The sequence below is a fragment of the Tiliqua scincoides genome, chromosome 2 (genome assembly GCF_035046505.1).
Source record: "Tiliqua scincoides isolate rTilSci1 chromosome 2, rTilSci1.hap2, whole genome shotgun sequence".
In the NCBI taxonomy this organism is placed as follows: Eukaryota; Metazoa; Chordata; class Lepidosauria; order Squamata; family Scincidae; genus Tiliqua; species Tiliqua scincoides.
Genome location: NC_089822.1, coordinates 102,259,630 through 102,286,408, shown reverse-complemented (window position 1 = coordinate 102,286,408; position 26,779 = coordinate 102,259,630). Strand labels below are relative to the sequence as shown.

The window sequence follows — 26,779 nt, the reverse complement described above, 5'->3', positions numbered from 1 at the left end:
GCCTCTGTGAGTGCCAAGCAACTGCAGAATACTTCACTGGCACAGCTATGTCAGTGCTGGAAAGTTGGTTAGGATTTGGGCCTAAGGCCTTCTGCTGAGCCAGCACTCAGTCAGACATAAATCTCTCTTCCTTCTTAGTTACAAAATAGCCAACTGACAAATACTCCACCTTTAACACCTGTCATTACTGAAAAATATTCAATAGTTGCTATTTCTACCCTCATCCCTTTCTGTTTATCTTTTTAAATTTATGTTAAGCAGATTCTGTTGGGGGGATTTTTTTGTAATTGTAGTTTAAATTTGATGTTTACATGTTTACGTGTAATACACACACACACACACACACACGCACACGCACACGCACACGCACACACACACAAAATTTCCCCCAATTCTTCTTTTAGCAGCTTCAGTAGAATGTCCGGAGATTTCTTTTTTGGACCGTAGGTGGCACCCTTCTACTTAAAGTCTAGGAAAGGATTGTGGTTGCTCAGTGGGGATAGAAACAGATTTGGTGTAACTGTGGCTGGCATTGCTGCAAGGGAATCTTGAAGCATCAGTGACCAATATGATTCAAGAAACACCAGGTTGTTTTTTTTAAAGGAAGTGGATTGATAGCTCAAGCCTAAGCTTGGTTATTTAGATGCAAGTCCCACTGTTACCTGGCACTTGCTCCCAGGTAAACGTGCATAGGCTTGTAGCCCGAAAGTCAGGACGAGGACTTCTAGTGCTCAAGTTTTGCCCTGCCCAATTGCAGAAGGTTTTGTAGGGGAGAGAATATCTTCTTGAGGTTATAATTGCTGCTGCGGTGACCAATGCCACTGATCTATCCTGAGAACACAGTTGATGGGGCCATGAGTGTCCTGCTGTTATAGAATGGTATGTTCACATGTTCGTTCTGATTAAAATGTTTGCTCCCTTGTGCTACTTTTCTTTCAGGGTTTCCAATCTTCCTGGCACCATCGATCCTGAGTGTTTCATCCCCAACTCCAGGCAGTCCTCTCACAGAGGATGAATACAGGACCTTTTTCTCTTCCTGGAGGCCTGAATGGAAGATGAGGGTGGTGTGTCAGATCCGGCGTGACAAAGGTTGCCAAGATCCCAGAATCGTGCAACTGGATCAGCATGAGAACCATGGCCGGATTCCAGAGGGTATGTGCAGATCACTGATGTATTCTTCAGATTCCTTCCAGCACCCGTTCGTGGTGAGAGACTCTGGTTGCACTTTCTCTTCATATATGTTGTTTTTCCCCCACAACCTTTTCGTTCTTGAATAAAGTCCCAAAGAGCCCAATCCTATGCCTGTATACTCAGAAGTAAGTCCCACTATAGTTAATGGAGCTTACTCCCAGAAAAGTGTGGTTAGGATTGCAGCCAAAATCTCCATGAAAGACTTACCCAAAATATCTGTGCAGGTCCTAACATTTCATCCTTTTCAAATACCAACCTGCAACATGGGACCCAGTTTTTTTCTTTTTATTTACACATTACTCTTTCTCTATTCTTGCTCTGTATTCTTTCTTTTTTTTACTCTTTCTACCTTTTACTTCTTTTAAACATAGAATATTGTGGTGCCGCTGGGTATGGTCTACCTTAGGGTTAGGCCATGGCCCACTTGTTGAAGATAGATGCTGTAAGGGGAGAAGGCAGCAATAGTACCTGTAGATGTTTCCATCAGTGTGTCTTCACTGCCTTTCTGGGACCCCAAGTGGATCTTTTCAAGGGCACAGTATGTTAAGAAGTGCTTGCAGCATGTTCAGAGAACTTTTTGGGAGTTTGGGCCCCAAATTATTTTGCTTTTTACTTTTGACTATCACCCCCTTTTTTGCTGTTTACTGAACTGATGCCTATCAACAGTATGTGTGTAGGAGGGCTGGTTTGGATGATACTTTTCATTCCAAAGTAGCCCTTGTGATTCAGGACATGTGTGCTTGCAGTACATGTACATCTTGGTCCTTCCCCTTATGTCCAGGAGTGCTTGCTTAATCACTCATCTAAATCACTGCTGATACTACTTTTAAAAATCACATGATCTTGATTGCATGGGGCCAACTTGGAACTAAAACTATTGTCCATCCAACCACATTTATAGTTTGGCAGTACCCTAAGAAAAGATACTTTTTTCCTGGTGAATAATAGCTATGGGGCCCCAATCAGGATTAGGGGGCAAGTTTAAATCTCCTATGACAGTCTCGGGGCACAATCCTAACGTGCCTTGGAAGAGGCGGGCTTACTGGCCTGTGCTATATCCAGCGTAGGTTTAGTGCAACTCAGATAATTTTATTGCCCTTAACCCAAGAAATGCCCCAGGCAGCCCTATGGAGTTACTCGATCTCCACTGGCAATTTCACAGGCACAAATCCTAGTGGCCCATGTAACACTGTTGGGGCCAGGGATTAGGATCCGGCCTGCGCCACCTTGGCTCCTGGGCCCCCTCGGGCCACCCTTCCCAGAGCTAACCCCCCCCCATTTCCGTTCCACCTTCCCTCCACCCTATCCCACCCCCTGTGGCCTGCCTGGGCCAGCACAAACTCACCCTGTCCTGGCACAGGTCTGGCTCTGCTAGACAAGCACACATCTGTGCACTGGATTAGCCTGCCTCCGAGTAATCGTGAATATTCATTATTGAACATTCACAATACTTGGGAGCCGTTACAAGAAACTTATGCCTACTCAGGGCAGTGTTAGGATTGCGCTGCCTGTTGATTGTGAGGGCCCCTGATCCAATTGCAACTTAACATGGAAAAAACAAACACACATTTGCAAAGCACGTGCGTAAAGAAACATCTGGTCTGACTTTTAGTGAACATAAGAACACAAGTAATTTACTGCTCACTACCTTAATAATGCCCAGATTTTTTTCCACCTTCAATTTGCGATGTTAAGCTTTCAATTCTTTTATATGCTGATGATATTGCAATGATTTCTACCACTCTTGTGGGTATGCTGAGGCTTTTGCTCAAATTGAGCAAGAGAATATTTGGCTATTAATTATGCCAAAACTAAAGTTGTAGTTTTGGGGAGGAACAGAAAAACTCATAGATGGAACCTTGATGGAAAACCTATAGAACAGCTTGGTGCTTTTAGTTATCTTGGTCTCCATTTTAGTGCTCAACTCTCATGGAAGTACCATTTTAATGCAGTTAATTTGAAAGCGACTCATTCTACTCAATCTTTACTTCGATTTATTAGAGTTCACGGGGGAAGTTTAGTTGCTCCAGCTGTTGAGGTGTTTGCCAAAAAAATAATTCCTCAAATAACCTATGGGGCTGAGGTCTGGGGATATACAAAGTCTCCTATTTTAGAATTGGCCCAGAATTCTTTTATACGATCTCTTTTATCTGTTCCCCATGCAACACCAATTGTATATTTAAGAGCTGAGATGGGATTGATTTCAATTGAAGTTAGCTGTCATATTGCTCTCATTAGGTACTGGTTAAAATTGAACTCCATGAATAATTCTCGCCTTCCAAAGAAATGTTTTTTAGAACAACTTCAAAATACTGCACAAGAGTCTTGGGCAAATTTGGTTAGACCTATAATGGATGAATATGGACTCAATGTAGAGTCCCTTCCTACTCTTATTACTAATGAAATCAAGAAGTTGCTCAAAGAAAAAATTAGCCTTTATTCTAAGAGGATGGATTTATGTATTATTTCCCAAATGTCATCTGCATTTTGGTTTCATGTTTATAAAACATCTTTTGGTTTGGAAAATTATTTTATAAATTTAACTGCTGCTCCGTTACAAAAAGCATTTACAGCCCTTCGCTTTCAATGTATGCCATCGGCCTGGTGGGAGGGGAAATATAATAATACCCCCTTTTATCAAAGAGTTTGTCTATGTGGACTAGGGTTTATTGATGATATCTTTCACTATTTATTTAATTGTCCCTTGTATGAACATCCTAGGAATCAATTTCTTGCTGGTATACTTAGATTATTGCATGATAGACCCTTGCCTGCTCAGCTATGCAGTTTGCTTGCGGGTACAGATGTTACTATCACCTATCAAGTAGCAAAGTTTGCCAAAGCCGCAAAAAAGATCCGTGTGAAACTCCATAAACCTTAAGGATGAGTGTTTTTTATTGGTTACTGTTATATATTTTGTTGTTGTTTTTCTTTTACTGTATTGCGACGACCTATGGTTTTAAGCAAATAAATTGAAACAAACCTTAATAATGCTGCCTTATTCAGTTCATGTGCACAGGTGTACATACATGCCTCTATTCGGCATCAGAGGATATGTCTTTTATGCTCTTTGTTTTTCTCACGAGAAATGTTTTTTTCAACCCTCGCTTCTAGGTCCCATCTGTGCTGACCTTCCCCAGACTCCATCTTTTGAGACCTTTTGTCTATTTGCACAGTTTCGATGCTCTAATCAGCAGCTTTATACCAAGGTGAGGGGAAGGGGATTAATATGGTGTCCATGCTGGAGCATGGGCAGCTGAGCACTCAAGAAGCTGGGGCATAAACCCTGAGAGGTTTGTGATGGAAGCTGGCTGAAGTAAATCCACAGGAGGATCAATCTGAATGCCTATGCAGAGATTGACTAATGTATAGGACTGATTGCAGCTTTGATAGACCTGCTTTTCTTTATTTCTCCCTTGGGGTTGAAGTCAGAGGTGCCTACAGAATCCAGTGCAACAATCCAGGATTTTAAACATACTTAGAAATAAAAAGTACCAGCAAAGAGAGGTTCTTTCTAACTTGGGCCTTATTTTGAATGAAATTTTGTATGAAAAAAGAAATTATTTTTTCATTTTTCAGCATTTAACAGCACATTGTGTCTGCATGAGAGTTGATTCCTTTATGGCACTAAGCATGGGGTTTTGGTTTGAAGGAAGAGCTGAGGCTATTGAAAAGATTGACCTTTGCTGCCAACTGAGTGGAGAATGGAGGATTTGTGGCTGCGAATCAAAACTAGCCTCACCCCCACCTCTAACCTGTGCATTGCATTGGCAGGACTACTTTTTAAATGTTTAAAAACTCAAGAACCTTACATTTCTCACATAGATTCCAACCTGAATTAGAGCAGACACTCTTCTCTTTGCTGGTATCTGTTGTTTCTGGGTAAACACGGTACTGCCTAATCACAACTACATTCCCATCCCCTATATATGTACTGATTCGGTTTTGGAGGTAGGTACAGAATGCACATACATCGAAACAGCTGGCTTTTGCTGGGCCAACACTATTGTGCTTGTGTGAATGCCCCACAAAGGAGGTGCTGTGCCTGCCAAAAAGACCTGACAAAGTTGCTAGCAGCTTTGCGACTCAGGAGCCAGTGTATATTGAAACGAATTTCTCATTAATTTATATAGGCATCTCTCATTTTTGCCCCCAAAAAGAGTTCAAAATTGATTCTCCAATAAGAACCCAGAAATTCTGTATCCATCACTCTGGTGTTGTTCATAGTTGCAATTTCTTGAGATGTGGCCATGTTATTCTGTTGTAATAAAAAACAACAGAGTCTTGTGGCACCTTAAAGACTAACAAATTCATTGTGACATAAGCTATCATGGACCAAAGTTCACTTCCTCAGATGGATGAAGTGATATCCTCAGCAGGTTAAGCATACATGGGTACAGCATATAGTATTGGGAGAAAATATAAATAGTGAAACCACCTGTGATAATTCTATGAAAAGTTTAGATGTATACAGTCACCATGGTGACAATTCACGACAGCCAAAATTGGTGGTAATACTGTCTTCTTGGTCTTGCTAAGTTAACTGATAGCTGTGGCAGGATAGGAAACTGTTATCCTTACTCAAGCCTAAATGCATCGATTCCAGGTCAGCAGTTTCACACTGTAGTTGTTTTTGACAAAGTTTCTTTGTTGAAGAGTGTGATTTTGACATTAGGAGCAGAGCTTCCTGGGAAACTGATATGTTCTCCCACTGGTTTCTGAACATTGCCCCTTTGATCATGTTGCCACTGAATGCTGCCCCTCTGAGAGAAGAAAACATTCAGAGGGAAGCTGGACCAAGAATGTAGGCAGGGAGTGAGTGAAAGGACAGGTAATGAGGGAAGATTAAGGTGCCAAATAAGTCTAGAATCTGTTTGTTACCTGTGAAAAGACACAGGCCTGACCAGGGAGAACTGACTGCCAGGTCACATCAGAAAAATCCAATGGTTTCCCTGCAGGAGCAGAGCCATGCTTGGAGAACAATACAGGTTGAGCTTACTTAACCACAGATTTTTGATCTTGAGCTTACTTAACCCCTGTTGAACCAGCTTCAGCCCAACCTGAAACCTCCGGAGGTGACTAGAACCTCTTCTGAGGCCCATGGAGGCTGCGCGAAGCCTCCATGGGCTTCAGAATGACCTCTGGAGGCCCTAGAAAGGCACTTCCAGTTTTCGGCACGCAGCCTCCACAGGCCTCAGAATGGCTATGGATGTGACCGGAGCAAGGCTCCAGATGTGTTTGGAGCTTGGTGGTTCCCAGAATTTGCATGACTTGGTTTCACATGAAATTCTGTATCCATGAGGAGTCCAGGAAAGGAACCCTTGTGCATAACGAGGGTCCACCTGTAGTCTTCCACTTCCATTTTACCTTCTTCAATGCACTGGTGCACCACTAGGGGCACCAGTGCTTAAAATTCCTTGCTATTACTGGCATGTATCATTCAGAAACTTTAAGAATCCAGGGTATTTCTACAAAGTATTTCAACTCTCCTTCCATTTATGCATGCACTGTTTGAATACAATGCTGGGGCATGCAATGCCGGCGGACAGACTGACACTATGGACCCATTGCTTCCATGGCAATGAACATTTGGAAGTTACCTTTCCCACATGTAACTCTGCGCTTGAGAGGATTATCTTCTTGTATACAGACTACGTCAGAAGTCATGAAGCAAATGGTCAGCTGTGCATTGCCACTGAGCACTTATGTTGCACAGTATCCATCACTATTGTCCTTTCCTTAAAAATTGCACAATTCGCTTAAAGCCTGACCCAGGGAGTAGTTTTCAAAGAATTTACAGTCATTTGAGAGACATCGTTGGTCTCGCTGTGTATATCACTTTAGTTTGGTCTCTTGTAAGCAGCTTTTGAAGAATGTGTATCATTTCAAAAACCTGCCAAAGCTCTGACTAGTGGCAACAGTGGGACAAAAGTAATGAGGTCTAAATTATAGGAATCGATACGTCTCTCAAATCTCCTAAAAACTCTCTTGAAAACAATAGCCTGTCTCTGGCCTAAGTAGGGTGAGTGGAGAAGGCGTTTAATAGGAGAACAGGAAAATTAGGATTCACTAGAGGCGTTTGAAAACGGTGTTACTTATTTTATTCAGAAGTAAGCCCACTGTGTTCAGTAAGGCTGTAAACCTACTGAAAACCTCGTATCTTACTCACTGGAAACAAACACCTCTGAAGGACTAGAGATGATCTGGGAAGATGAAAGCTGCCCACAGCCCATTTAGTCACATTTCTCAAAACTTTCTTCCCTCAACAGCGGATCCTGTGTCCCAAGCGGGCTCTTGAGAGTGCGGCTCAAGCAGCTAAAGAGAGTGGTGCACCAACAGAAAGACCCAATTCCTTCATGTCAGAAACAGGTGAAAAGCGCCCTCAGACAAGCCCCTTGAAGGAAGCAGGTACTGACATGCACCCATTCCTCCTTGATCTCCCCTATTACCTCTGCCTTGCCTTTCTTCTGCTGTTATTTGTTGAGAAGCTTCTTTCAAGGTGAGGCTATGACAGAACTCCACTTGCAAGACCCAAGGGGCATGGATTAATGTAAGGTTTGTCTGTTTAGAAAAGGTGTTACAAGAAGGCCTGCCTGTATCTGGTGGGCTTATCCCAGATGTGCAGTTCTTCCATAGCAAAATACATCCATGAATGTATAGAAGCAGAATGCAAAAGCCTGTTCTGATAAAAGCAGTTTGCCGAATTAAGTCTGGTTCTTTCAGGGGTTGTGAATCAGGTCTTGACTCCCTAATAACAGAGAGGAACGAATCTGTGTGTGCAAATGCATTCCTGTATTTGATGTACACCAATTTATACATATATGTATATAAATTGGTTTATACGTATCTTCTGGTTTTTGTTTTGCTGTATCCTGAAGCAGCTTCAGGAAGCTGCAAAATTAAGCAGGGAAATGGAAGCAGGATGTTTAACATTCTCCCCTCTGGTTGTTTTTCTGCTGAAGACCTTTCCCTAGGAAGAGAACCCAGATATTGTTTTCCCATACTGACAAAAGCAACTTGGGGTGGGGTGTGGTGTGGTGTGGTATGATTTTGAGAAAAAAATGGCCAGATCCAAAAGATTCATGCACATCCACCCTCACACAATCAACTTCAACTTGCAGTCTTCCAAAGCTGCTTTTGTAAAAAGTTGCACAAGATAACATATCTCATTTAGCTTGCGCTATAAACTTGTTTGTGGAGTGGGGCAGATTGAAGTGAGGTTTGAAGTTCTAATAATATGCAGCTGGGATAACCTGATGGTTACTTCACATAGGAGAACTGTGTGTGCATCTCCACGTATTCAGTCTGGTGCAGTGGTTCTCAAACTTTTTAGTCCAGGACCCAATTTTTAGAATGATAATCTGTCAGGACCCACTGGAAGTAATGCCATTAACCTGGAAGTGATGTCATGGCTGGAAGTGACATCATCAAGCAGGGAAATTTTTTAACAATCCTAGGCTGCACTCCTATCCACACTTACCCAAGAGTAAGCCCCATTGATTATCATTGTTAAAAGCATATACATTGTAGCCTGTTAAAAATAAAGATCTCCTGAAACACAGTCACATGGTAGCATCAAGTCTAATCTACTAAAAATAAAATATTGAAATGAATGGAGACCCACCTGAAATTGGCTTGTGACCACCTAGCCCTGGTCCTGACCCACAGTTTGAGAAACAGTGGTCTGGAGCAATAGTGTGTTGGTTTTTGATGGTGTGAGCACCTGACACGGGCCATGTGGAGAAGAACGAGGGTGCAGCAAGGTCTCTGTGAGGTCATACACAAGCAGTTTCCTACTCTCAGCTTTTCTCTGTCTTGTCCTTCCTTTAGCTCCAAGCCAGGAGATCAGCAAGCTCCTGATCAAGGCTCCCTCGCCACCCCTTAATATTGACGTCCGCGCCAACATTGATGAGATTTTGAAATACGCTTTTGCAGTCTCAGGCCAGGAGCCTGTACCAAAGGCACACTCTTCAGTTCTACATGATAACGGGCAAACCCTCCAAGCCTCCAAGTTTCAGGAGTGGTCAGACTACTCAAAAGCCTGGCTTGTCGCTGCCCCCACCGAAACATCCATCTCAAATGTCCAAAAGATTGAAACCACAGAGGGGCAAATAGGGCCCTCTTTCCAGCAAGACCTCCGCCCAGCATTCTTGAAAGAGAAGCCCTTGAATGTGGAGAACGCACAAGCTCCCATCGATGGAAAAACACAACAAAACTTCCAGGAAGCAATCCCAGAAACCAAGTCCAAGGGCAGGTAAGAGAACGCCCAGCTTGGAGTAAAGCAGAGTGCCTGAAACCACCTCCCCAACACATATACAGGGTGTGCAGCTAATGAGCAAGTTCCTGACTTCTGTTTGGGCCATCTTGAGCCCAGGCCAGAAGCAATGGTAGAAGTAAGAAAGGCCAAATTGTTGTCAGCTTTGTGGAGAGGGAGATCAGCAAAGCTGTGGTGTAGTGGACAAAGTATCAGATTTGGGCTGACATTTGAACCCAGGGACCTCACTTCACCATGAAGTTTGCTGCATGAATCTTAGGCCAGTTTTCCCTCTCTCTTTCTCTCAGCCTAACCTACCTTACGGGGTAGTAATGAGGATAAAATGTAATAATCTCTGGACATCTTGGAGGAAGGATGGCAGATAGATAGATAGATAAAAGGGGCCAGTGGCTCTTCCCCCCTCCACAAATTCCAATGAAAGGCCCTCTCGAAAGGCAAGCAACATATGCTGTGGTGTCTCAGGATAGTGACTAGATTAGCGGATTTCCATGAAGGGGTCACTTATGCCCATTTGATCTTCTAGATGAGAATATTGGAAATTCTTATGTATGGAAAAAGCTGTGTTATCTGGCACTCATGGGGAATAGGCGTTGGCACTTAATCGAATGTGCTGGTTAATTTTGCTTTACCTCAATGATTTGTGATTTTTTTCCTGCACACAAAAATGTTGTAGGGATCAAATAACCTGACTTAACAATACACCTTTTAACACCATTGCTGTATACAGTAATCAAATGTAATGCTCATCTATTGCCTCAGGACCCTCAAAATCAATAACCTGCTGTCAGTGTTGATGGTGCCTGGTTATCATCAACACGTTTTCTTTTCTGTCCTCTGCTTGTTTATGGTGTATTGCAAGGAATCATTGCAGGATGGAATACTATCTAATAGTGGATTATATGCAGAGGCATAACAGAGCAAAATGTACTGCTGCAAGTTTACAAGCTTGATTTTTGCAGCACCAGAAAATGTTAAACAATGCTGGATGGTGACTCTGTAGAAATGTATAACTGCTGGTGTGGATATTTCTTTTGTGGCTCCTGCTTCTGACAGTTGTGTTTGTTGTATTTTAAAATGGCACTTATTGTAAACCACTTCAGTAAAAAAAAGAAGTCTAAAGATATAGTCAATAAGTAAATTACATAACAAAACATGTTCCCTGCAGAGATCCCAGTACAAATTCCTAATCCATTCTGGAGCGAATTCCTTTCATGTTCAATGGCCCTTCTGCCCCCACCTCCATACTTGAAGATTGCTTCTGTACTGGAGCGCATGAGCAAACTGATAAAATACTATGTCATGTTCAAGCTTTATTGCTTGACAGTTGCTGCAGGTTGCATCCTGATTTTCAGTTCTGGCTTCAAAGTGGCTGCTTTGCAATGCAGCAACTAAGGATTCTTCAGAAGTACCCCTTTCACCTGCCGTTACAAGCACATCTGATTTTGCCTTCAATTCCCTCTGGCATCTTAGCACTGAGTTTACTGGAGGGAGTGGAGAAACAAGAGGTAGTATTTTGCTGTGGCTCACCCTAACTTCTCTCCGTGCAAGGCTTCCACTGCCGTCCTTCAATGAGGAGAAGCCTTCAGATGACAGTGGTAAGTCATCACTTGTACCCAACAGCTGTCACATCATGAGTCCTGGTACATGCTGTGTGCCGTTCACACTTTCTGACAATGCGATGAAACCTCCTTGTCTCCCTTTACAGTTGGTGGGCAAGAGCCCAGGCCAAGGATACTATGACTCAAACATAGGTGACTACCTTACAGCTGATGTCAACAGTGCTGATTTCCCATGGAGTAAGTTATCATTGATCTTTTCTTTTCTTTGCTGTCATGTCTTGATGCCAACTGCAAACCATCCTTCTTTCTCTATGTTTTCCATTCCAGGTTCCATTAGCAACATGGTTCCTTCACCATCTCTCTCTCTCTCTCTCTCTCTCAGCTGCAATATCTTTTATGTTTTCAGTCCAACAACCTAGTCCTGCCACTTTCTTCCACTAGTTCCTCTACCTGCTCAGAACCCCACATTCTTCCATTGGTCTCTTCTTCTTCCCCTTCTGGATCTTACCCAAATAGATAAATTTCCCCTTCTCCTCTTCCTCCTTCAGAGGTGGACAGGATCCCAGGGACTGTAGCAATCCCATAGGGAGGGCAACATATTAATATCTGCAAACTGTATCTTAAGCAGATATATACCTGTCATTTCCACTACAACCAACCTGTTGGTTTGTCTGTTTATTTGTGACAGTGAAGGAAGTATTGGCTGAAAAGGACTGTTTTTGGAAAAACAATTGGAAAAGCAGCTCCCAAAGCACAGATGGAGGACTCCAAGGAAGATGCCTGATTGTTACGCATCCCCATCAAATTCTCCTTTTGTTTCCCCTCATTATAATCTATTTAATTCTCCCATACACACAAGTACAAAATGCCAACACATAAGGCATGACCCAGTCAAAAGTTAAGCATGTTTGAATCCCATTGATTTTAAGGGGGAAAATTAAGTATGTTCTTAAATGTTCTCTTTGAAATCAACAGGCAATGACTAGATCCTGCCCATAATTAGTGGTGGTCGAAATAAAAGCAAGCTAAGCAAAAGCCTTATTATTGTTTTCTTAAACTCCTTTTCCTGCATATTAAGGTACAGGAACACCTCTGATACCAAAGAAACAGCTGCGTTTGAAAAACATGCATGCATACAGGCAAAATGACTCTGCATGAAGGCCAGGATCTGCACACATAGCTGCCTCACAGCCCCTGTCTCGCTCATCACAAACTACCCCAGGGCCTGGACAAGGCAATATGGTCTAGAGCAGGGGTGCCCAAACCCTGGCCTGGGGGCCACTTGCGGCCCTTGGGGGCTCCCATTCCAGCCTGCGGGGAGCACCCAGTGTCCAATGAACCTCTGGCCCTCCAGAGACTTGTGGGAGCCCGTGCTGGCCCAACGCAACTGCTCTCAGTGTGAGGACAACTGTTCAACCTCTCACCTGAGTTGTGGGATGAGGACTCCCTCCACTACTTGCTGTTTCACGTCTGTGATGCAGCAATGGCAGTGAAGGAAAGGCTGGCCTTACTTTGTGCAAGGCCTTTTATAGGCCTTGGGCTATTGCAAGACCTTCATTCATTCATACAAGTTCCATCTCAAATATATTCACTTATGTAAATTAATTCTTTTTTTTCCCCAGCCCCCAACACAGTGTCAGAGAGATGATGTGGCTCTCCTATCAAAATGTTTGGACACCCCTGGTCTAGAGAAAAAGGATCACTGCAGGGAAGACCTTCTTCCAAATAGGCCAGTCTGGCTTCAGGTCCAACTCAAGGCAAAATGGCATCAGAAACTAGTTCCTCCTGCCATCACCTGTCCTCACATAAAGAGAACATGCCCCTGTCTCCTTCAGGAGCAAGCAGGCAGGCACAGAGCCCTCTCCTCCTTCACTAAAGCAGAGGAGAAGTGTCAATGATGGCAGCAGTGGCCACCTAAACCAACCTGCTACCTTCTCCTCATGGCAGGAGGAGGAGGAGGAGAAATTGTGGCAATGACAGTGATCCTCTTAGCCCAGAAAGTGCTAGGAGGCAGCAGAAATACCTGGGCAATCCCCACCCCTACCATGTTTCATAGCCGTGGTGCCCAGACTACACTGCAGCGCACTTTGATGCAGCAGCAAATTCACAGGTGTGCCGGGGGATGTCTCCTATGGCTTCTTCTTACCAACTCTTTCCATCTTGAATCATGTAAGATCTCGCAAGATCTCATGCAATTCAAGTTGGGGGTGCTCAGGAATGCTGGGCAATGGTGGCACTGCGACATGGCTCCATGATCGCAAAGTGCGGTGATCGCAGTAAGCGTGGGTATAACTGCTCCATAGCCTTGCTCCTTGCCCATCACATACACTGTATGCTATTTGTCTGCCCAAACAACAGACATTGTAACTGGGGAGAGATTCTCCCCACGATTACAGATGGTGTTTGGCATCAGTATCTCTCATCACAGAGGATCTCTTCCCAGTACAGTATTTATCTATGCAAATGCTGTAAGCATAGGCCAGAGGGGTCTTACTGGTATATGCTCAGATATTATGAAACCATAGAGGCTCTTCATGGGTTCATTATGTCTGAACAAGGTTTCTATCTCTGTTCAAATTTCAATTGCTGTTTTTCAGGGTCAAATTAGACATAATGTAGAAGTTCCGTGATGGGAACTTTTGATGGCATCTTTCTTTTTTTCAAGAATCAGTAGGGGTGTGTGTGTGTCATTTTGATGCTGAAGGTTATGTGTAACCCTTTTCTCTTCAAGCTGTGGCCTTGATGCAGATTTTACCCACCCACCCCCTCCAACTTGGTATTTAGTGGTCCAGATTAAGACTTTTTCCTTCTTTGAAGGAAAGCAGCTTTGAGGGGAAGGACAATTTTGAGAATTGGTGTGGGGGGGAGGGCAAAAGTTTAGATGTGCACATGCTGTGGCCCAAATCCAGCTCTCCCCTGCCACAACTGATTTTTGAAAATGCAGAAGTCACAAAACTCTTATGTCACATTCGGCCTTCACAATGAACTGCAGAGCACTGGTATGATACTCCACCCTGTTAGATAAATGGACCATTCAGGGATACATTCGAACACAAGCTGGATCAGGCCCAGCTGGATCAGGCCGAAAGCCCATGTAGTCCAGCCTCCTGTGTTTCACAGTGGCCCACCAGATGCCTCAGGGAGCAAACAAGACAACAGGAGACCTGCAATCTGGTGTCCTCTCTTGCATCTGACATTTTGAGATAGGCTGCTTCTAAAATCAGAAGGTTACACATACCCATCACGGCTTGTAACCTATGGTGGACTTTTCCTCTAGAAATTTGTCCAGTCCCGTTTTTAAAAGCATCCAGACCAGGTGCCATTACCATATCCTGTGGCAAGGAATTTCACAGGGTAAAGAAATATTTTCTTTTGTCTGCATAATTGTGTATGTCTCAATCATCTCCCCCCTCAGGCTCCTTTTTTATAGGCTGAAGAGTCCCAAATGCTGTAGCGTTTACTCGTAAAGGAGGTGCCCCAGACCAGTAATCATTTTGGTTGCTCTCTTTTGCACCTTTTCCATGATATCCTTTTTGAGATGTGGCAACCAGAACTGGACACAATACTCCAGGTGTAGCCTTACCATCAATTTGTACAATGGCATTATAATATTAGCTGTTTTATTCTCAGTACCTTTTCTAATCATCCCAAGCACGGAATTAGCCTTATTCACCTCCGCTGTACATTGGGTTGACACTTTGATTGAACTGTCCCCAAGATCTCTCTCCTAATTTGTCACAGACAGCTCAGAATCCATTAGCCTCTATGTGAAGTTTTGGTTCTTTGCCCCAATGTGCATCACTTTACACTTACTTACATTGAAATGCATCTGCCATTTTGTGGCCGGTTTTTCCAGTTTGGAGAGATCCTTCTGGAGCTCTTCATAAACCCACTCAGAAAAGTTTAGTGTCCTCTACAGATCTGGGCACCTTGCTGCTTAGCTCTGTCTCCGGTCATTTATGAACAGGTTGAAAAGCAGTGGTCCTGGGACAGATCATTGAGGCACACCGCTTTTCATTTCTCTCCACTGTGAAAATTGTCCATTGACACCCACTCTCTGCTTCCTGGCCCTTAGCCAGTTCCTAATCCCATGAGAGGACCTGTCATCTAATTCCCTGGCAGTGGAGTTTCCTCCGCAGCCTTAGGGGAGGGACCGTGTCAAACACCTTCTGAAAATCCAGATATATAATATCCACAGGTTCTTCTGCATCCACATGTCTGTTGACCTTTTCAAAGAAATCAAAAAGGTTTGTGAGGCATGTCTTCCCCTTACAGAAGCCTTGTTAGTTCTCCCTCAGCAAGGTTTGTTTGTCTACGTGTTTTAAGATTTCATCTTCGATGAGGCATTCCACCATCTTACCTGGTACAGATGTTCGGTTGACTGGTCTATAGTTTCCCGGGTCCCCTCTCCTTCCTTTTTTAAAGGTTGGTGTGACATGTGCTATCTTCCAAACCTCTGGCAATCCTCTGGCACTGGCATCTGCATTCACTGAGAAACATTAATGTTCTTTCCTCAAGTTCCTGACCACTCATTTGACATTGACCAAACCAGCCAAATTCACAACTACAGGATTCATAAAAAAGGGATGTACCTTCTGTGTGTGTCTGTCACCAGCATGTGACCAGAAACAATGACTATCAAGAACTGTCTGTAGGTGTCAGCCTGCCTGCCTTCTGATAAGATGGCAGGAGCAGAAGATCTTAGGGTTGGGGAAGGAAAGGGCTTATACAGAAGGAGCTGCTCTTTCAAGCATCCCACAGTTGCACAGATCTTTCACATAACTTTTTTTGGTACTACATGCATTTGAGATATCCAAAATGCTTGTCTGGAGTAAGAAAAGAAGTATATGTACACTGAAGACAAATAGAAGTATATGTACACTGAAGACAAATAACATGGACAGCCATTCATTTTTTATATCTATTTCCTCAGCTATGTTTATGTGTTCCTCTGCTGTCACCTCACTCCGTTCTCCTCATCCCCAGTTCTCTTGCATCTCTGCAAAATGACTGCTTGTTGTAGAATATAGTTCCTTCAAGGCAGGAACTACACCGCCGCAGTATATTGTATTGCACCCCATCAATGCTAAATGAATGGAGATAAATCTTGATTCTATCTTCTATGCTTCTGCTATTGCGTACATGTGTTTACAGTGGACTGCTTTCATTGTCAGTGACTTTATGGTCTGTTTGCCATTTTAGGGTTTTTTGTTGTTGTTTAATTTGTCCAACTGTAAGCCACTTACAATGAAATCCTATCTTGCGCTGGAACATGCAGGCCAGGAGGCCTGCGCTATATCCAGTGCAAGATAGGGCCCCAAAGTGGCTCGGCCAGAGGTAAGGGGAAACTCTTCCCCTTACGCCTAGATAAGCCACTGCAGCCCCAATGGGTCTCCTCAGACTTGCACCACCTCCCTGCGCCAGCCCAGCCAACTCTCGAGGAGGCACAAATGTGCTTTACAGCATGTTTGCGACCCTCCTGGGCTGGCACAAGTCTGGCCCAAGGGCGACCTAGGATTGCGCCCTTAGAGTTACACTGAAAAGTGGCAGGAGGAGACATCTGACCTCTTCTTCAGTTCCCAGTCCAAATAATTCTTATAGTTCCTCAGTCATTCACCATTTGTCCATCAAATGAGAGTAAAATTACAAATGATGACATCTTGTAAGCAAAACAGAGAAAGAAATATAGAAAGACTTTCCATGAGGGGGTGATTTAGAGAGGTGGTGCAAGAAAAGGCATGTAACAGTTTTTCCCATTTGGAACTCTTTCACTCTAAGTCTCTTCACCCTAAACTATTTTCCCCAAATACACATTCAGGAACTCAGGGAAAGGGAAAGCAGCTGGAGGGTGATTTGGTGTCAAGATGCAGCAAGTAAAGAAAGGGTTAAGCATACACTTCCTTCTGCTTCTCCAGTGTAAATTCCTATTCAAGAAGCATTGTTCTCATAAAAGGGGGGGAAAAAGGCTATCAGTGCAGTAGTGTAGCTAGAGGGAGGCAAAACGGTAAGCACTGCAGGTGCTGTGTAAGTGGCCCATCCCACTCACCGTCGGAATTAATTTGGGCAGCAACAGCAACACACAGGCATTCGCTGAACCAAACAGCACCTCCTGCAGATTGCCATCACTGTCCGGAATGGCTCTGGCAGAGGGCTGCTTACACTGTATGTTGCAGCTCCGGCAGTACTAACCATTTTGTGTGTTCCCCAACTATGCTACTGAATCAGTGTGTCATTCACACATTTGTGTAGATCATGTAGTTAGGCTCTGACTTTACCTGGGTATTCAGCAGTGTGTTACCAATGCACCATTGTGGGGAAATGGGTGGGGTAGGGAGTGATTGGAGCAGTAATTCTCTACTATTTCCCCCTTTCCCATTGTGCCTTATGGGGTTACTCGTATTTGTCCCAACTCTCTCACTGTCATAGTGTCTTTCTGGCACTGGGGACATGTCCATTTTCTGAAAGGAGATTAGGACATGGTGTATGTTGACTCCCTCATCCTGCCCATGTCACATCCGATTCTCCTCCCTGTTCTGGCCTCCCTACTGGTAAAGTTGTGCTGGTGTTCAGTGGGGCAACCTGGGTTACCAGGTATGTGTTTTTAGGCTAGTAGATAGAAGGGCCCCTCGTCAAGGATCCTCAGATGTGTTGATGTAGGCTTGATTTTGTACCTCATCAGGAAATTCCTTCATCAGTTTATGTCAGGGCTTTTCAAACTGGGGCGTCGCAATTAAGGGGTGGGGGCAGCCTGGAGGCAGGGAGGAGGCAGAGGCGCGATCCCCAGGATCGCACTGCTCAGGGGGCTGCAGGGGCTTGGGAGCACTTACCTAAGCCTCCTGCAGCCTCCCCAGGGTGCAGGGAGCCAGGTGCGAACCTTTGTTAGGGCTCCCCGCAGCAGTGAGAGTGGAGTGATCAAGCTCCACTTCAACTTTAGTGGAGGCGGGCTGCGATCGCTCCACTTTTACATTCACTGCTGCAGGGAGCTCTAACAAAGGTTCGCACCGGGCTCCCTGCACCCTGGGGAGGCTGCAGGAGGCTTGGGTAAGTGCTCCCTGCCTCCCCCCCACCCCCGCAAGAATTTACAGTGGCTCAAACTCTCCTGGAGAGTTTGAAAACCACTGGTTCATGTCAAAAATTCTGGAATTTTTTAGTGTGGTCTAAGGATAGTGGTCTGTAAAATGTAGTGTTCGAAAATTGTCTCTTGGTCTCTGATATATAGTTCAGCTTGTTCGTGATGAAAACTGTGCCTCCTTTGTCAATCTCTTTTCTTATGATGTCAGAATTGTTTCTGATACTGTGGTTGGAAATTATGTGTTAGACTGATGCGGAGATTATGTGGTAGACTGTGGCAATTCTGTAGGGCTGCCTAACCAAACAGCAGGAGGTCGTGCTGCCCCCCGGAAAGATCAGGATGAAAGAGAGTGTCCTTCGTCAACCCACCTCCTGTCTGGGATTATAACTGGCTTTGCGTCAGCATGGAAGCTGGCTGCTATAGGAGCAAACTCGTAAGCTAACCTGGCCAAGCCAATTCCTCAGTGCCAGCCTTAGCCCTGGGTAGTGCTGCTAACCTTGCATGAACCATCAGAAAGCGAGGGTAATAGCTCTTTGCTCTGGAATAAAAGAAGCAGGTAAGTAACTTGCAGAAATAATAAGAGTTTATTACGAAAGGTGGAAACAAAAAGGGGTGGGTATGGGTAAAATGACAAAAACAGGCACTTGGAATTAAGCAAGAACAGGTCTCAGAATTAGAGACAAATGAAAACAATAAACCCTAACATGAAGATTGTAGACTGTTTCCTTGTCTCATGTGATTTACATATGACACTTAGAGCCCAATCCTATCCAACTTTCCAGCACCGGTGTAGTCACAATGCAGTCCCGAGGTAAGGGAACAAATGTTCCCATACCTTGAGGAGGTCTCTGTAACTGCCTTTCCACTGCAAGATTCAATGCACGCCCCCTTGGCACAGCTACACTGGCACTGGAAAATTGGATAGGATTGGGTCCTTAGATGTCTCTTGTTGTACCAAGGTTCACCTCCGAGCCAGGAAGGGTCAACCGATAATAAAGTTCAGGTTGACTGTGAAAATACTGTAGTGAATTGCACACCAATTCAAAGTTAACCAGTACCTTTTTTTTTTTTAGCTTTCCAGTGGGTCAAAAGCCTACTGTACTGATTGATGGTTGAAGAGTGGGGGACCCCAGATCAACCCCCTGGCAGGACAAGCTTTAAATCAATAGGACCATTTGTTCCCAATCAGGACCTGCACCTAAAGGGCCCACATGCTAGGGTTACAAATTAATATTTTTACTAAATCACAGTCACAAAAACAAGTGGTTTTGTAGCTATTTACTTTTCAAAGGTAATCTACATGTTTTAGTTACTTGTAGGCTTATGTGTATGCGATTTTATATTGAAATGTGCTTAGATCCATTTGATCCATTAACTCACATGCGCTTTCTAAGTACACATTTTGATTGCTTTCCATTATACTATGGAGATATAAAGTCTATAATAAATTTTATTTGTATCTCTAAGACTCTATAAACCTTGACTGTGAACCTGGGGCCCCACAAAAAATGGTTCCAATTGGGCCCCACAGCTCTTAAGGCTGTCCTCACCCCCTGGTCTTCCCCTCATCCAAAGTCATGTGGTTGGACTTGACCAGTAGGCACATGGATGCCAAACTCAGCAAGGAGTCTTTTCTGGTCCTTTGTTCAACTAGGGACAGGTGTCAGTCGCACTGGTATTTAAAAAGCACACCTCAGCCAAGCTGCCCTACCTATGAGCAGGCTCCACCAATCAGATGGCAAAGAGGTACAAGCTGGCTCATCTTAGGTAGCACCACGTTACAGATCATGAAGGCTTTCTATGAGAATGAAAGGGTCCCCATTTGCCACATAGATATAGCCTTTGATGTGGTGGTCTCTTATACAGGAATCTCTGCAGACTGAGGTATCTGGAGGAAGCTGTTTGGCATATCCATAAGGGCACTTGTCCTGTAGGTTTAAATCAAGGTTGTTTTGAAGCTCAAACTAGAAATTAGAGGAAATGATTGTTTGCCATTTAAAAAAAAAAAAATCTTGTTCCTCTATCCTTGTACTCAGGGATGGGAAAATCCAGTGTGGCTTGACTCGAGTTGAGTCACTGAGTCACTGCCCTCCATCACTCAACTCGAAAAAGAGTCATAATGGGGGCAACTTTCAGAGTCTCTAAGTCACCCTTTAGTGATTCTAACAGACTTGAGTCGAGTTGTCGTCGTCCCCACTTAAAAAGTGCTCCTTAAAAAGTAGAAAAAGCGGGGGCTGCTGCCAAGGAGTGACAGCGTGTGTCTGAGCTCTCTTTGAACGCTCCCCTGCTGTCATCTGTAAATAAGACAGGAGGGGTGCGAGGGATGGTGTGAGGGCCGGGAGAGAAATGGCAAGAGGAAGGAGGAGGGTCATGAGCAGCAGCTGGGAGGCTTACCAGGATGACCCGATCCTTGTAGCTCTACTCAGAAGTAGTCCGTCTTCAGCTACTCATTCAATGAGGGCCCCCCTCCCAAGTAACAACAGAGCCATGCCTGCAAAGCGTGATTGCTCCCCTGCCTTCTCTCTCTCCCTGGGCTGAATCGCCTCCTTTAAAAAGCCAACTGTGGGGAAAATGGGGCTGCTGCTGGTGTGTGTGTGTGTGTGTGTGTGTGTTTCAGAGTTCTCTTTACTCACTCCCCTGCTGCCCCCTTCCATCTGTAAACAGGGTGGGAGAGGGTGGGAGGGACTGAGTGGGGCCGGGACAGAAGCAGCAAGAGGGAGGAGGATCACGAGCAGCAGCTGGGAGGCTTACCAGGACAACCCTATGTTTGGCAGCCCTATTCACAAGTAGCCCCATTTGCGCCAGCCATTCAATGAAGGTAGCCCCTCCTTCTGCCCTCCCTCAGCCAATGGAAATATGAGAATGCTGATTCTTTGTCCAATGATCATCTGTTGATCATCCTTCCTTCCTTCCTATCAGAGACAGGAAAAGAGAGCCCAGTCCTGCTTCCCCCCACTTGCATTAACCCTTTCCTGCCTCCCAGCTGGAACTCCCTGCTGCTTGCCTGTTGGAATGCTGGCCCCAAGGGATAAACTTGAGTCAGGGGGGGCCCTGACTCGAGTCTTTTTCAGTCTTCCACTTGCATGACTCACGAGTCACTGAGTCAGCAAAAATCACACATTTTCATGATTCGAGTCCAAGTCACTGACGAGTTCCCAGCACTGCTCTTACTGTGTTGACTCAAGAAAATCTGTGATTTGTTTCCCCCAGGCCATTTAGGGACAGCCAATGAACTGCTCTGAGAGCAGGGAAGCCCCTTGCCTGGTATCATATCACTTATTTTCCTAGCTAGGTGCAAGGAGAGAAAGGGGAATTAGATGTTTAGCTGCAGTTTTTGCAGCAAATACACATCTCCCTTAACATCTACTATACAGGGTGAACCAAAAGTAGGTGGACAGTAGGTGGAATAGGGTTTGTGTTAGGGTTATACTATAACGATGATGTTCATTATAACTATGGTGTTTGTGTTATATTAAATTCTATTAACTAAATTTACTTAAATTTAATATTTTTTCCTTTTCAGATAGTTCAGATAACCCATAATGGCAAATAATTTAAATACTGATGCAAGAAGGTATTTACTGTCCACCTACTTTTGGTTCACCCTGTATATAATTTGATTGGCATCTCAAATAGGCAATTCTTCCTGAGAGCCTAGGCATCACTTTTAGGACTATCCCTCAGAAACAGAATGGGAGGTGTATGACGCAGGCCCAGGAGATCAAAAGGGCCCCCTCATCCTCCTGCTTGTTCCTCACAGTTTGCCTCTCTCCTTTTTTCAATAGCCTCTTTGATCTTGAGAAGGGTGAAGCTCTGGTGATTCTCTGCTATGCTCTGCTGCAAGATAATTGCATAACCTCAGCTGTTAGCAAGGCCTGGAAACAAATGGAAGCAAAAACCCTGGGCTATGGGGACTTGGTAAGCCTCAGTTCTAGATGACAGTTTATGCTTTCTGCAGCCGGGGTCTCCTGAGTTTCCCAAGCCTACCCACCCCAAATACCTGTGCTCCTATTCAGAGTATCTCCTGATGAGAAAATGGAAACAGATTTGGGGAAATCTCCTTTTTGATCTAGTTCAGAGAGAAGGAGCATTTTGAAACTTAGAGCTGGCATGGTGGATAAGACTAAAGCCAACACCAACAGTGACCTGCCAGGTGCTTCAGCATACTTAGAGGTGAAGAATGTTCCAGAGACCTGAGTATGTTCTGGTTCTTTTTACTGCTCTGTCACTCTCTAGGTGTGTGATAACCTTGGCCGACGCCACGCAGATCTGTGCTCCGAGTGTGCATTCTGCTCCCTAAAGACAGAGCAGTGCCAAGGGGTCTCCGACCTGAACCGCATCCCCTGTGATGGTGGCACATTCACAACCTATATCAACCCTGGGGTTTTGACCCAGCACCAAGCCAAAAGCACCACGGTAAGGTAAAGATTCAGATACCAAGATTCCAGAGAAAGGTTCATTTGTGGATAAACTCTGCTGTGTCAGATCCCCACAAAATAACGTTTTGTGTTATCAGGTTGCCCCCCTAAAGAAAGGAGAGCAATTCAATGGGAAGATGCAAGACGTTTCGCAGCTTCAGTACTGGTGTGGTATTTTGGCCACCTATGGCTGTGATGATTCCCGTGTAGCTCTCTGGTTGCAAACAGAATATTCCCAATTCCACAGAGGTGATTTCCCAGACAAGGTAAGTATTATGCGCAGAGCCCCTCATTGCTTCATGGTTTGTTTGTTTCTCTCATTCCTTCCATTTCTATTTCATTTCTCCCAGATTTGTGACTCAGCAAGAATCGTACATCCTACTTATTGTGCATTTAAAAGCTACGAGTGCCTGCAGAACAGCAAGAGTAGAAAGAAGGTGAGACTAGACACTTTTACCCAGAAGTCCAGCATGCGAGTCACTTCAGTTGTGAAGCCAGGTGCACTGGGGGAAGTGCTGTGAGCTCTTTTCTATGTTGTGTCTGTCTTCACCCCCTGTCATAGAAAGTACGTGCTAGCAGCTTGGGGTACGTAGTTGGTGCTAGCAGCTTGGGGTGAGTGTGTGATTTTGCGAATACAAACAACTAACAGGGAAAGATTAAGCAGCTCCCTTCTCTGCCAGTCTCCTGCAGGAGCTTCCAGTCTCCCATTGGTGCTTTGACTTGGAATAAACATCACCTGGAAGCAGGATTCTGAAACTGCAGACTTAGTTCTTTTAGAGCCAAAGGCAATTTGCTGGCAAGAATCACAAAAGCAAGGAGCTTCAGCTTTCTTTCAGCCCTGGAATTCTTCCATGTTAGAGTTTTTGAGCACTGCTATGGCATAGATTTCCACAATTTGGTGGAAGAAGAATTAAGAAGGTGGTTCCACCTGGTCCTTCATGCCATGTCACATTCCCCATAAAAATCCTGCAATACCCATCCCTAAGGGCAAGATCCTACTATATGGTTTTCTCTTGGGCAAATCCCATTTAGCAGAGGTCCTACTTCTGCCTGCAACTCTCCCTGAATACCTGTATCTTTTAAAGCAGCTCAGCTGCCTCCTCAGCCACATCCCTAAGCAGTTTCTGTTCTCTGGAGTATGTTTGTGTATTTGTGGGGGGGGGGGGGGAGGTTGTTTTTAATTACTGGTCTCCTCTTTGTAGCCATTGCAATAGCTCATTAATGTTTTTGGTTGTAATGAAATTGTAGCTGGGAATGAACAAAAAAAAAAAGCACAACTAATTAGTTGCTGTAAAAGGAAGGGGGTAAGGAGGTAGCTGCTAATTAAAGGCACCAAAAACACTTTAATAGTCCTTTGGAAGTCAACGCTGGATAACCTGGGTGCCACAAGTACGTATGTTTTAAGAAAAAAGCACACTTCACACTAAATCTAAAAAAAGCTAAATAAATCATAACATGGAAAACACTGACATGCCATGGTTTGACAATGACATAATCTAGATTCTCTGCAAAAACCAAGTGAAAGAATGATGTCTTCCTTACAAAATAGCTAGTGTGAAAGCAACTGGAGTGCACATACATCTGAGTTTCTGTGCTAGCAATGAAAACTGGTGAGCTTTTATTCCTATCCTTGCAGCTTAGGCATTATGTCAGGATTAGGTCTGAGTAGAAAAAATGTGTCGGCTCAAGTAGTTCCCCCCCCCCCCCGGAGAATAAGGGCGCAATCCTAACCAATGGGACATGTGCTGCCTCCTGCAGTTGGGTGTCACTCACAGAAGCCTCCTCAAAGTCGGGGAATGTTTGTTCCCTTACCTCAGAGCTGCATTGCCCTTATGTCAGTGCTGGAAAGCACTGGCATAAGGGGTTAGGATTGTGCCCTAAATCTCTTGCTCTTCTGATTGCCATGTGTAATCTGGCTGTTTGTGGGTCAAAGGCATCTCTTCAATATAGTGTGCGATGCTGCTGTTAAGTTTCATTTTGTGAACTTTTTAAAATGACATATTTAGTAGCTGGGTGCTAGCTACCTCACTGTGTAAAATCAAGGCTTGCCCCAACCCTGTAGTTTTAATTTTTTTTTTAAAGAGCAACATGGCAAAATCTTTTAGCAAGAGCATGCTCTTATGGCCAAACTACATGTTACCTTAATAAGATGTTTAACCCTGATGTGCTTGTTTCTTATCTAAATAGCTGCCTGATCCAGACTGGGACAGAGAGTTTGTCTCTGCCGTAGTCCCAGTCTGAATTCCCTCTAGACCTGCTATTAACTCTGGAAAAGATGCCCCCCCCCCCATTACTGCCAAAGGGAGCTTCCCTCCCAAGGCAAAGGACATAAAAGCAGCCCCACTGGATCAGGCCATAGACCCATCTAGTCCAGCTTCCTGTATCTCACAGTGGCCCACCAAATGCCCCAGGGAGCACACCAGATAACAAGAGTCCTGCATCCTGGTGCCCTCCCTTGCATCTGGCATTCTGACATAGCCCATTTCTAAAATCAGGAGGTTGCGCATACACATCATGGCTTGTAACCCATAATGGATTTTTCCTCCAGGAACTTGTCCAATCCCCTTTTAAAGGCATCCAGGCCAGATGCCGTCACCACATCCTGCGGCAAGAAGTTCCACAGACTGACCAATCTGAAGCAGGACCATGGTAGGGCCAAAGAGTAAATGACCTGCATGTAGCAGCCTGATCCAGATTGCCCCTCTGAAGCTGCTACAGTCAATTTTTGGTATCCGTGGGTGTCGGTTGCTGGAAAATGCAGATACTGAATCTGTGGATATAGTATCATTGATCCTGTGGGATCAGTGGGATTGGGGGAAAATCAAATTGGCACAAATACCTTCAGAATGGTATGGATAGTTCAGGATGGTGGTGGATGGCTTCAGAACGGCCCAGATAACTTTAAAATCACCACCACCAATGCTGGAATCACTTCGGAATGGCTACTGATAACTTCAGGATGGCCACAGTTAGGTAAAAACAGATAGGGAATGGCACAAGGTAAGTCACACTCTTCATTCCTGGGGATAAGTGAATAAGGGAATGGAGTGCGTAGATACTGAGAATTGAATGTATTTGGATAATAAAAATCAAGCATATTATTAAAATAACATATATTACAGTCTTGACTTTACCAGTCTTTGCCAGTCACTTTCAACCAATCAGCATCTTTGTTTACTGTTAGCACTGTCTCCAGCCCTTCCTTTCAAAGCATCTAAATTATGCTACATTCCAACTTTCAGAGTCATCTGGTTGGCAAAATTTAAAGGACACTAGGTTTTGCTTGGTCAGTGTTTTTTTTTTTGGGGGGGGGTGAACTACACTTTTCCTTCAGGAAGTGAAGGAACCAGCTCTATTTTCTGTTGTCCTGTTGATCTTTCACACTTTATCCTCAGGTGCGGCGGCATGGCTGCCGAAGAAATATGGCGTACCATGTGCTAAGCAAGGAGGAAGGGGAAAAGGAAGTACAGCTCTGGAGCCAGAAATTTTTGAATATTGCTCAGGGGTGATTGAATGAGCACAAGAGAGTAGCTTTGACAGGAGGAACTGTTGGACAGGGTCAGAGAAAGAGCAGCGTGTGACTTTCTTCTCAAGAACACTTTCTGTTGTCCCCTCACTGCCATTTGAATACAGTCTCCTGCACTCTACTTGGTGATAGAAGTGATTTGGCTGTGAGTACTGCATCACAAGGACTGCACAGTTAAGCATGTCTCTTGAGCAGCAGTTTTCCTTACCAACTTTATGGGCTTCTCCAAGACTCTGCAAATGGGAACAGAAACACAAGAAGGAAGGCCAATGGTGTGAAATAGCCGTCGTTCTCCCCCCACGGAAGCCTTTGCCCCTTATCTTCATCAGGGAACTAAACTCTGAACTATTGTTAGTAATGATTGATATTTGTATTCTTAAAGAACTTTTCCAGTTCACCCCCATTTCCTCTGTTTTTCATTTTTTGTATATATGCCATTGGCATCCTTTGTAGACATGCATGTGTGTGCGCATGTGTGTAGATTTCTGCCCTTAACAATCCTAAATGCTGTGAACAGAAAACATATTCTGTTAGAATCTAGTAGTGGACAAATTGGAAAGGATTGCTCAGTTTGTCTTCTTTTGTTTGTTTAAAGTAGGACTTATTTTTAGGGACAAACCAGATTTTTGGCAATCTTATTCAAACTTTTCAGTGTTTGAATCTCTGGTAAATATATTTGTTGAATGTGTCTACAAAGATGGGGGAAAACGGGGCTCACTCCATAACATTTAAAAGATG

The 26,779-nt window shown here is 44.3% G+C and overlaps 1 protein-coding gene across 1 annotated transcript; it reads left to right on the top strand.

Moving 5' to 3' along the window:
• Positions 1-564: 564 nt before the first annotated feature.
• ACRBP (acrosin binding protein) lies at positions 565-26,494 on the top strand. Its single transcript, XM_066617066.1, has 9 exons — positions 565-1,152; positions 4,306-4,400; positions 7,461-7,599; positions 9,022-9,445; positions 21,883-22,015; positions 22,334-22,513; positions 22,614-22,781; positions 22,866-22,952; positions 25,911-26,494. The coding sequence occupies exons 1-9, from the start codon at positions 1,056-1,058 to the stop codon at positions 26,022-26,024; spliced, it is 1,437 nt and encodes a 478-aa protein (XP_066473163.1). The 5' UTR covers positions 565-1,055; the 3' UTR covers positions 26,025-26,494.
• The last annotated feature ends 285 nt before the right edge of the window (positions 26,495-26,779 follow it).